Source organism: Kogia breviceps, chromosome 18 (assembly GCF_026419965.1).
Source record: "Kogia breviceps isolate mKogBre1 chromosome 18, mKogBre1 haplotype 1, whole genome shotgun sequence".
Classification (NCBI taxonomy): Eukaryota; Metazoa; Chordata; class Mammalia; order Artiodactyla; family Physeteridae; genus Kogia; species Kogia breviceps.
In genome coordinates, this window is record NC_081327.1 from 37702017 (window position 1) to 37714790 (window position 12774).

General features: G+C 42.4%; 1 protein-coding gene across 2 annotated transcripts in view; it reads right to left on the reverse strand.

Moving 5' to 3' along the window:
- CDH11 (cadherin 11) overlaps nt 1-12774 on the reverse strand; it is a 146837-nt gene that overhangs the window by 43145 nt on the left and 90918 nt on the right. For both annotated transcript variants that reach the window (XM_059043679.2, XM_067020115.1), the window contains exons 3-4: nt 5734-6131; nt 656-950 (exon numbers count right to left, since the gene is read on the reverse strand). In XM_059043679.2, the coding sequence (XP_058899662.1) occupies nt 656-950; nt 5734-5961 (523 nt within the window). In that variant the 5' untranslated portion in view covers nt 5962-6131. The remainder of the gene's footprint in view (nt 1-655; nt 951-5733; nt 6132-12774) is intronic.

A 12774-nucleotide genomic window follows, 5' to 3' on the forward strand; every position in this document is an offset into this window, starting at 1 on the left:
TATTCTAACAGATGATGACATAGTGTCATGGTTAGGTATATATTCTGGATTGACTTAATAGCTCAGATGACCTTGAATAAATTCATTAACCTGTTTCTAGCTTGGGTTTCCCATCTGCAAAATATGTCAAATAGGACCTACCTCATTGCAAAGATGAGTCACTGCAAAGATTAAATGCAATACTGCATGTAAATCATTAATTAGCATGGTGCTTTCATGGTACAAATATTGCTATTACTTATTGAACACCAACATGCACTAGTGACCAGATGTATATTATTTCTAATCGTGCATGACTAGAAACTTTTATCCCCATTTTACAGAGGAGAAGCTCCGGCTAAGAGAACAGATGCAACTGATTCCCAGTCACAAGGTTAATAAGCACCAGGGCCAGGATGGCATGGATTTGATTATGTTTTTCCTACTCTTCCACACCTCCTCATATTTTGTAAGCTTAGAGTTTAAAACCTCAGGGCAATTTAAAATAGTTGAAACTTCAGCTACATATATGAAATTTTTTTGTTTGTTATTCTGCCATAGAAGATACAGCATAAATTCTACTTCCTGATTTGGGAGAATAGGCACCAGCCTGCCCACCCACAGAGACACCAGGCCTACAGGTGGAGTGGGTCTGCCCTCCCCTGCCCTTACGTACCCACGTTGGACCTCTCGGGCACGTTGGCGTGATACGTCTCGTGTAAGAACTCGGGAGGGTTGTCATTAATGTCCTGGACCTTGACGATGAATTCTGATGGTGGCTCCAGGGGCCGGTTGGTGTCCCTGTCCACCGCCTGAGCCATCAGCGTGTACTGGGCTCTCTCCTCTCGGTCCAATGTCTTGGTAGCATGAATGTTCCCTGATTTGTCATCAATCACAAAAATGGTTCCGGCTCCTTCACCTGAGAGAATGTATTTAATGTTCCCATCACCAGAGTCGATATCGGAATGAAGCTAGGAAAAGAGAAATCGAGATTTGTAATTCCATGATGGATGCACTGGGGAGGTACAGACACACTCACATGCTGTTGAGACAATACACTGTTTACACGCACACACACACACACACACACACACACACACACACTGAGAGGGAGATGTTCTCACCCCATTTTACAAATGAAGAAATGTAATCTTAGAGAAGATAATTGGCTTGGCCAAGGTCACACAGCTGGGGAGCAGTGAAGCCAGGGTCCAAACATTTTTATTTTTATTTTTTTATATTTTTTTGTGGTACGCGGGCCTCTCACTGCTGTGGCCTCTCCCGTTGCGGAGCATAGGCTCTGGACGCGTAGGCCCAGCAGCCATGGCCCACGGGCCCAGCCACTCCGCAGCATGTGGGATCCTCGCGGACCGGGGCACGAACCCATGTCCCCTGAATTGGCAGGCAGACCCTCAACCACTGCCACCAGGGAAGCCCGGTCCAAACATTTTTAAATTTTAAGATTCATGTTCTCCCTCCCCCTCTCCCCTTACATATGCACACATACAAAATATATATAATATACATTAGTTCAGTTATTTTGAAAGAAATATGCACATACTATAGAAAATTAAAAAACACACATTTGTGCAATAAGTAAATCTTATTAGTTCTGATTCCCTTGCCTTCTTTTTCCCTGCTCAGAGACAGTTCTTATGACCAGTTTATGGTGAATCCTCTAAGACATATTCCATGCATATGCAAGAATATCTACACAGATACACGTGCTTTGGTTTATTTTTACACAATAAAGTGCATAGTGCACTTACCACTCTTCACCTCTGCTTTCCTACCACAATAAATTCAGAGGACCCTTCCACACTGGTACATATATAAATCGACCCCATCAATTGTATGGATGTTATTATAATTTCAGTCCTCTTCCAAAGGACACTAAGATTCCAAAGGACACCAGGCTTTTGTTACCTCAAACAATCCATTGATCAGACTTTCTGGAAGACGTGCTGTGTGGCACAGGAAGTATGAGGAGCTGAGGATGGAACCTGCCTGAACAAGCCCCCATTCCCATCGTAAGCATGGAGTGAGTGGGGTGGGTTGATATATATGCAGCTCTTAGACTATACAATGACTGTATATCCTTGGGATTTTCCCCTCTGTTGACAAAGCCCAGAGAAATGATGGAACTTGCCCAAATCCACAGTTGGCAGGGCCAGGAAGTCATCCAGGTCTCCTAACTACCCACCTGTGCCTTCTGCCTTGACTCTGCTCTGTGTTTTGTAACATGGAACTCCCCTGCAAAGACCACATCCAATTTTCCTGTAGCAATAAACTCTTTATTGTACCTTGTTGCCCAACCTCAGCTTCTGCAGCTATCATCTTGATGAGTTCCTCTGCCCTCATTTTACCCTTTGTGGGAAAAGATAAGCATTACTTTCACCATTCTCATAGGCTTCAAGAGTAGCCAAGTGGATAAAAAGCCCTTGGTTCTACCTACTACATAAGAAAACCTAGTATAAACTAAAAAGCTTTTTTCAAATGACATTGAAATGATAATGCTTACAACTTATAATTATTATCTTATTATTTATTATTATAATTCCATCTTAATATTATTAATGCAATTTTAATTATTATTATTATGAAACCAAGACCTAGAAAGCTTGTCCAGAATCACAAAGCAGGATTGAACACATTGCTTTTAAAAATTTTTTGTATTGTTTCAATTTTCCCCCAAATATCTAACTGATTTACAGTGCCTCTGTGAAACACAAAATATTTCAGCTCAGGGGGATACCTGTAGGTACAAATTACATGTTGATTTTAGTCTATCGTGCTTCTCAGGAAAAGAAAAAAAGCATACTTTCCTTCAGAACGTGTTATTCATAACAAGCTATGTGCTGTCATGAAATTATGACTACGCGTTTCTTATGAATAAGGCAGTTTGCGAGTAATATGCAAAGCAATTTGAATATATGAAGCTACAAAGGATGACCCAAATTGCCCCAGTCTTCATACAAGTTTCCACAGTGAGGGCAGGATCCCTGCCGCCATTCCTCTGGCTCCCCACCTAACCCCCAATAATAGTTTATGTTCATTTGTGTTCCCTGCCTCAGACCTGGCAAAAGTCAGGGGCTCAGCCATGTGAATGCGCAACAAGGAAATCAATGCAACACTTACTTTAATGGGAGTGTTTAGACAAGGAATGTTTCTAGGGACCTTCATATATTACATATGAATTCGGCAAGACTCTTGGGAATTAAACAAATTTCATGATCAACCAAATAACTGAAAAAAATTTAAATGTACTGCTCATTATTTTTATCTTGTTTTCAGAGTTCAAAGTTGGATATAAATTCCTTTTTTTCCCTCTCCAACAAAGATGATCCATACAACCAACACTGATATTTATTAGTTTCAACACAAAAAGCAGATTGGCAAACCATTCAGTGCTATCAAGGGATCAGTTGCTGAGGTGGACACAGCCAATTCCTAACTCCCAAGACTGATGGCATCCCCTCTGCAGAGCACAGCGTGATGCAGACTGTGCTTCCTGCAGGAAATCTAAAAGTCCATGGTTTGCCAAATTCCACTTTTTGAGAGCATCTTAAATCACTCAACCTTGAATGTCATCAAATCAAAGTTTTTAGGGAACAAGTCATCTAGTCTAATCTTCCTATTCATGGGGAACTACAGATCAGCATTGTCTCAAAAGGAAGTTCCATAGGATCCAACCATTTTATTTCTTTTTACCCCCATCCAATCCGACATCAGGCTCATTTTCGTGTGTCTAGATTTTCCATCCTCTTCCATCTGCTGCCTTTTAGGAGGCATGACACCTGCTGGCTCCACAGAGATGCTGAAATGGCCCTCTAGGTCCTGTCTCATCTGCACTCCCCACCCTAATACACACCCTGCTCCCCACTGAGAAAGTCCCCGTGGTAGATGTTCTATTTTCTCAGAACAGTTCATGCACAGCTCTCCACATTGTTCAAACCACACAGCTCCTGCTGTGGCTCAAGTCTCTTCTTCCTCTCTGGGCATACAGCCCATCTCCTTGATGGAAGGAATTCTATGTGCCAGTTATTTCCTTGTGCTCCATTTCTCAAGGATACATCTACTTTGTGTGTAATCTTTCCATTTTGGATATAAATGATGAAATTGCTCTAGTACATCTCTTCAAAAAGTCACTTCTCCAACCCTTAACAATATTATTGAGATGCTAATATGAACCTCCTCCAAAGATGTCAATTCCATAAATATGGAATGCTATTCTCAAGTTAAGCAGCAACTAAGGTAACTTCACTGGAATCTATGAGGCTCAGAAATGAGCACGCCACAAATCTGCTCTTGTCCCTCTCCCCCTTCACAGGATAACTTTTACTCATCCTTCAGGTCACAAGTTATTACCATTGTCTCCATGAAACTTCCCTTCATCCCTCCCAAACTTTACCATGTAAATTGAATTGCTAGTGAATTTCTTCATTATTCTACTCCTATTTTAGTTTTTTAATTGCTTAGGTAAGTGTCTCTTTTCCACTAGTCCCTGAACTCTTTGAGACCAAGGACTGTTTTACCCTAGTTTACCATTTGCCTCACTCTGTACCTTCCCATAGCAGGCTTTATGTTCTTATGTGTGTGAACACCTATCTCCTCGCAGTTACTGTCACTGTTCTCTAAAAGATGGCTCTATGTTTTACCATAATTGATATAGCAGACAGTCAGTTTTTCAAACATATTTTGTTTGTTTGTTTTTGTTTTTTACTTTTGGCTGTGCTGTGCGGCTTGCAGGATCTCAGTTCCCTGACCAGGGATTGAACCCGGGCCTCCTGAGTGCAAGTGCCACATCCTAACCACTAGACCACCAGGGAACTCCCTCAAACATATTTTGAACTCTCTACCCTTGCACTTTTTGGAGGGGGTACACAGAGAATGCAGGATTTCTCAGTAGTACTAAGACTCTCAAGCCTTCTGAAATGGGTTTTGCCATCCCTAAGCCAAAGTGGATAAAATTCCACCCATTCTTATGACACATCCATTCATCTTGTCAAATATTCACAGAGGCGTCCCCAAAGCTGGACTTTGGTACAGGACCTGGGGATACGAAAATGACACTGTTCCTGATGGAAAGTAGCTTAGGGTCCAGTGAGGGAGATAGATGAGTACGTAGACATGTGTACTACAGAAAGGAAAGCTATGATGAAAAGTGTCCAGAGGGCTTCCCTGGTGGCGCAGTGGTTGAGAATCCGCCTGCCGATGCAGGGGACACGGGTTCGTGCCCCGGTCTGGGAGGATCCCACATGCCGCGGAGCGGCTGGGCCCATGAGCCATGGCCGCTGAGCCTGCGCATCCGGAGCCTGTGCTCCGCAATGGGAGAGGCCACAACAGTGAGAGGCCCCGCGTACCGCAAAAAAAAAAAAAAAAAAGAGTCCAGAGCATCATAAGAACACAAACGATGGCATCCAAGTTGGGGTTTGGATGTGGTAGGGGAAATGCCCCCAGTTGGAGAATGGTTAAATAGATAATCATCATTTCTATTCAGTAGACTACTGTGTAACCATTAAAAAACAGAGTTTTGAGGGCATAACATCAAGTGGAAAACTGAAGTGTTCTTAACATGGGTAAGTCTATGAACTAAAAAAAAAAAAGGCTAGAAGGATGTATGAACAATGATTTTGCTGGTTTTACTGATGGCCAGACCATTATTATTTTCCCTCCTATATTTTTGTTTTGACCATACCCTAGTACAGGGATGGTGGAGAGTGAGAAATTAATGTGGAGTGACAGCAGCCTTACCCTGCCCACAAGCACAGGGTCAGGCCCGGTGTACTCCTCTATCACGAAGAACTGGTTCCAGACCCAGCCTCTCTTGGAGCGCTGCAGCACCTGGCCCTCCTTGCCCTTCTCGTGGTGCCCGTGGAACGACGGTCGCAGGTGGCTCCTACGCTCCGTGGCAAAGGCCTGGCTATGGCACAGCATACCCAGGCACACCAGGGCGGCTTGTAAACAGTAGTTCTCCTTCATTTTTGGTTACGTGGTAGGCACAGGAGAATGCGGCTGTCACCCCTTCCAGCAACTGTGCTGCGGCCTGGCCAATGGTGGCCTCCCACGCGTCACGCCGAGCTCTCTTGGACTGGAATGTTTCTCCTTGCTGAGCACATCACGTCAGGGCTGCCCACTTCCCCGGTCGGCCTCTGCAGGCAGAAAGAAAGGTCAAACTAGTCGCAGGCTCCATCCCCACTTCATTTCAATTCCATTCTGTAAACGCTGACCCACTTTGGACCCTGTTAGGGTTTTGCTCTGTGTACTGAGGATGCAGAAGCCAGTGAGAAATAGTCCCTGCTCTCTGGCCGTTTACCACGTGGTGGGTAAGATAAACACATACACAAAGAAACCCCTCAAGGTCTATATGAGGATAAAACTTGTGCGCTGTGGAATCCAGCTGCCCAAGTCTGAGTGTCGGTTTTACCACTTACTAGCTCTGGGTTTGGGCAAAGCCGACACGGAGCTCAGCTTGCTCATTTATGAAGTGGGCTCGCGAATCGAACTCACTGCAAGATCTACACAGGGATACACGAGTAATACCCCTAAGTCTCCTAGCACAAGGCCTGCTGTACAGTAAACGCTTCATATTTCTCTGTTATTATTATGATCATAACTGTGCTTGGGTATGTTTTTGTAATAGGGAAACTTAAGGGCATTATGGGCGGCCAGGAGAGGAACACATAATTGATGGGGGTTGAGGATGGAGATGGCAGAGAGTGGAGACTGTTAAGGAGGACTTCCTGGAGGACGGGATGGATGGGCACAACCATCAGATGAGTGACTGTGATAAGAAGGGAATGGATGGGATGTCCAGGTAGAAGGAACAGCGAGCCCCAGAGCGCAGAGCTGGTCACAAGCACAGCACGTCCCAAGGCTGTTCGGCTTACTGGGTGGTATAAGAAAGGAGGAAGCCAGCAATGAATCCTTCTAGATATGGGAGGTCGGGGCAGACCCTAAGATGGTCACTGATGGCCACTAAAACATTTGTCAGTGAAATAAGGGGTCAGATTCTCATTGTTGGATCAATATAGTGTCAATTCAGTAAGCCAGATTTGCTCTTGTCCGGTTCAGTGTCCACCCAAGAACCTGAAGGTCCTACCTTCACCTGACAGTCTTTCCAAGGATACTTTATAAGCTCTCTCCAACAAGGAAAAGCAAAATAAAACAGCATCCCCACCAGCTGGTCCAAAGGTCTTGTTCCTGGCACCCAGCCATGACGCAGCTACTCATCGATAGTAAAGATGAGCTGCTAACGCCTTTCCCTGCCTATTGTGGTTTCTCACCTGCAGTCACTCCAGTCCTCTCTCCAGCACTCTGGTTCTCCTCTCTGCTCCTTAACTCCTGCCTCAGGTTTCTGGGCTTCTTCACGGGACTTTGTTTTTCTGGTGCTGGAAACTTAATTCTCCTAAGGATCTTCCAAAGCTCATTCTCCTATCTTAGGATCCTACACCTTCTTCTGGACAGTCATCCTCTCCCCTTGGAGCACCTCTCAGAAACAAGTCGGACCTCTAGTTCCCTGAACCAGACTGTCCTCACTACCACCCCCATCCCCAACGGGAGGGACTCTCAGAAAGTTGCTGGGCATGGCGGATGACACTTCATCTCAACACCAGTGGGTCTAAATGAAATTGGTGAGATTTTTTTTTTTAATTGAGAGGTATAATTGATTTATAATGTTGTGTTAGTTTCAGGTGTATGGCAAAGTGATTCAGTTATACGTGTGTGTGTGTATATATAGGTTTATATATACATATATATATATTCTTTTTCAGATTATTTTCCCTTTTAGGCTATTACAAAATACTGATTATCGTTCCCTGTGCTATACAGTAGGTCCTTGCTGGTTATCTATTTTATATATAGTAGTGTGTATATGTTAATCCTGAACTCCTAATTTATCTCCCTCACCCCATTTCCCCTTTGCTAACTCTAAGTTTGTTTTCTGTGTCTGTGGGTCTATTTCTGCTTTATAAATAAGTTCATTTGTATCATTTTTTTGTAGATTCCACATATAAGCAATATCATATGATGTTTTTCTTTCTCTGTCTGGCTTACTTCACTTAGTGTGATAATCTCTAGGTCCATCCATGCTGCTGCATGTTGCTGCGAACGGCATTATTTTATTCTTTTTTATGGCCGAGTAGTATTCCATTTTATATATATATATATGAGCTGCTAATGCCTTTCCCTGCCTCTTGTGGTTTCTCACCTGCGGTCACTCCAGTCCTCTCTCTAGCACTCTGGTTCTTATATATATATATATCTCACGTCTTCTTTATTTATTCCTCTGTTGATGGTCATTTAGGTTGCTTCCATGTCTTGGCTATTGTAAATAGTGCTGCAGTGAACATTGGGGTGCATGTATCTTTTTGAATTATGGTTTTCTTGGGATACATGCCCAGGAGTGGGATTGCAGGGTCATATGGTAACTCTATTTTTAGTTTTTTAAGGAACTTACATACTGTTCTCCATAGTAGCTGTACCAGTGAAATTGGTGAGATTCTTGTAGAGATAAAAACCATCACCTAATTCTTTGCTATATGATTTGGATGAAGTGGTTCGATGGGGAGGAGGGGAATAGGAAAGAGAGCGAATGCATCTTGGCAGAGTTTGGAGGTTGGGTGAACGTGAATTGGAACACCACTTCTATATATTTCAATCAAGGTGGCCTTCGACATGTCAGTCAGGCACTCTCAGTGCCCTCAGTCTCATCTGAACAATAGGGATGACAAGAATTGGTACACACATGCAGGGCTGAAGACAGAGAGGGAACTGGGCACACACTGGATCTCTTCCTCTCTTTCTAGAGCACCACAGTCCAAGCATGCAGCCCTCACTCAGCAGAAGGAAGTGCTCTTGCCTTGCAGGTGGAGATGCCCAGGAGACAGGGGTGAGGTGCTTTCTCTAAGAGAGGAATTGAGGAATAAGAGTTCCATGGAGGTACAGCCATCTGGACTTAGAGGTCTCAAAATTAAGGGAACTGGTGGCCTTCTAATTTGCTGGTGCAGAACCCCTTTTCTTCGGAGGCTCTTTGATTTCATCAGCCCAAGCCTTTCTGCTCCTTTGTAATATGGCAAATGTTATCTGGGGAGGCCACAGATGTGCATTCATTTCAGGTGTCCATCACTGTCCTCAAGACGATTTTATGATGTTTTATGCAAGTCTCTTTTCAGGGAATAGGGAGTTTAGTGTTTGTTGTAGATGGACTCTGGGATATGTAAAAGGCTGTGTGGAAGAGAGAGAAAGATTCAAAAGGCAGTGTCATCACTCAACAGCTTCACCCTGAGACTCAGGCATATCAATACTACATCAAATGCTGTTTCTTACAAGGCAAACTAACTGCATAGAAAGAGCATAGGGAGGGACCAGAAGGAGTTTGATCCTACACGGAGGCAATGTGAAGCCGTAGGAAGTTGCCTACATTTAAGTCAAAAAGCCAAAGATATGATTAAGAATCTGCCACTTGGCTGGTAGTGGGCCCTCCCTCAGCTCCGAGAGTGGACGCTCTGCCTCATTCCCTGTGAAGTGAAGACATTGGGAGACATTTTCTACGAGTGGTTTCCAGGTTCATGTTCTTGTTTGGAGTTGGGGTGAGATATCTTGGGAGCACTTCTGATTCATACACCATCTCCTTACTATACTGGTTTTCTCTTAATGGTTTGGATGATATCTTATTTACAATTAGATGGCCAATGCCTGAGCTCAAAGCAGGACACCAATAAAAGGTGAATGTATGATTTGAACCCCATACTTCAAGTTCAAACTTGATATTGCCACCATAGAATCTCAAGAAGAAAAAGAAGTAGAAAAGAAAAAGCATATGGTGCAACAAGATCTCTGCCCATTTTACACCAGGCCAATTAGTAAGTGTTCATTCACACAGTGATAAATTATTCTTGCATATAAACTGTGAAGTGTATTTGAAAGAAAGGGTTTAATTAAAGTTGATATTTCTGCACCTCTTTCTTCTGGCTGCCATTCTGCTGTAAAGCACAATTATTTCTGACACTAAACGTGTTGAAACTAGATGACAACTTTCTTTTTCCTTTACAGAAGAAAAATTCTAGCTTGATACTAATGAATTTAAGAGTTTCCACATGACCAATAAACAATAAATTTCACCCTTTGTTAAAAAGGTGAAATTATCTATTTTCTTCTGTTGGAAAGAATAGCGAAATCAACTTGCTGGGGCTTCCCTGGTGGCGAAGTGGTTGAGAGTCCGCCTGCCGATTCAGGGGACACGGGTTCGTGCCCCGGTCCGGGAGGATCCCACATGCCGCGGAGCGGCTGGGCCCGTGAGCCATGGCCGCTGGGCCTGCGCTTCCGGAGCCTGTGCTCCGCAGCAGGAGAGGTCACAGCAGTGAGAGGCCCGCGTAACGAAAAAAAAAAAAAAAAAAAAAAAAAAAAAAAAAAAATCAACTTGCTTTTTAAAAGTAATTCCTTGAAACCATTATTTATAAGTGCTTATATGGCTGTATGTACTATATAAAGTTATTTTAATTGTTCATCTCAGGTATGTTAAGATGAATTTTAAGACATTATTTTTAAATTCAGTTTCAGAATGAAAATTTACTTAGCCAAAGCTTTTTCTAGCTATCGCTCTAAAAACTTTACAAATAGTAAATCATCCATTAATTTCTATAACAAACTTATGAATAGGTACTGTGAATATTCTTATTTTAAAGGATGGAAACTGAGGCCCAGAGAGATTAAGCAACTTGTGTGAAGTTATGCTTCACACAAATTGTAGTGCTGTATCTGAGCCCATGACGTTTGGCTCTAGAGTCTGTGTCCTTAACCAGTGAGCAATACCAGCTATCACCACTTGTTGGTTTCTGAGATTCATAAGGAGACGATATGGACACTGTGATAAAAACAGTAACCTAGATGCCACGTTCAGTAAACCAGTATGAGAACCTAGTATATACTCATAATATGACTATGATGAAAATGTTAATAGCAGTAAACATTTGTTCAGTGTTATTGTCTGTCTAACATTCTTCTAAGTGCTTTCTTTCAATGAGTTGAGTCATAAATTTTCACAATAACTCTGTGCAATAGTATTATTGTTATCCCCATTTTATAGATAAGTAGTCTGAGGCATAGCAAGATTAAGTAACTTGCTCATAGTTACAGAGCCAGCAAGTGGAGGAGCTGAGATATGAACACTGGATGCTTGGTTCCAAGACTTGCATTGGTATCCCCTATAATCCCATGTGATATTGCCTCTCTAAGAGAAGGCTGAAGATCAAATATGGACACATATCATAAGACGTATCATAATAGTCTAATGATGAAAATAATTTAAGTTTTGGTGGCACTCTGGTGGAGGGTAATACTGTAACTAAAATATTAAACCAAACTAGAAAGAGGAAGATAAAGCATTTTATAGCAATGATCAAAGTGAAGAGGAACAGGAAGTGATTATATCAGTTCATCAACAACACAGTACCACCAGGTCCTTGAATAGCACTAGTACACAAAAGTAAGTCTTTGCTTTTTATTTTTAAACACCTTGTTTCAGAATTTCTATATGTATAGGATAAAGAAGATGTGTTCAGAAAGATTATTATTATTATTATTTGGAAATGCTTCTAAAATCTAGAGATCTGGTTGATGTATGCAGTGGTACAGAGTCTGCAGGAATCACTCATGAAAATGAACAGGAGACCGCCCTCCTAAGAAGGCCTTCACGTTGGTAACAACTAAGGAAATATATCAGTGTTCTAATTGGTTTTAATAAAGATCCCCAAGGCAGTTCTTGAACAATCCTTCCATTTAAGCACTTTCTAGCAGTATGCCAGAATGTCTAAGCATTGAGGTTCCACTAAAACATATAGGAGGACTTTATTTTATGATGGGAGCATATTGCTTGCAAGGAAAAATAAATGTTGTTGAAAGTCACAGGAGTAATAATATGACAGGAAAATGGATTTGCGAAACCACCGGCTCTAAGTGGAAGGCTTGCCCCTCTATCCTGAGAGCAGATAGCCCGTCATAAGCTACTGCGCCTTGAGCATAAAACTCACTGTGCTTGCTTTTGTCTCCGTTAAAGAAAATGACGTACGTGTGTTTAAGTATATTTGGACTCCTGCTGGAAATTGTTATCGGGTAGAGAAAAAAAGACGAAAACGCTTAGCAAAAATCAAGCGGCTTTGGTTTTTTAGCTTTCTCCTCCCCCACAGAGCTGGAAGGATCAGACAGGCTGACCTGTTCTTTTCATTTCCAGGGAGTTAATTTACAGTTAAAGACAGGTTATCATTACATTAAGAATATTACCGAGCCCACCAGAACTCAAAACCTTATTCTGCAAGTGCAGTGTCCTCTTGTCAGGAGCTCAGGGGCTCTGGTCCCCACTGCAACAAACACAGCTTTGTAACCAATCGGATTCCATTATGCAAATTAATTCAAGCATATTTTATTCCCCGTTCAGATCTCATCACTCAGCACTGAGCTGGTCTCTAGTTTCAAATCAAATCACAGGAATTATGCCATGTCTGTGGAAATCACAGAGAATGGAGAGAGGAAGTATTACAAGAACTACTGAATCCCATTTCTTTCCCCGATTTCTACGCTTGGAGCAAAGCATAAGCTTGAGGTAACAGTCGCTTCTGCTCAGGTGCAGAATACACAGCAGAGACTGCCAAGCAGGCATTGTATATGTTACTCCACTCTCTGATACCAAATTCAAATGTTAAAGTAGGTAGCAAAGAGGGCTCCTTATCAATGACCATGACGTGCTTTAAGGGCAAGTGGAATATTTAAAACTGTTCCATGTAAGTTTCATTCTCT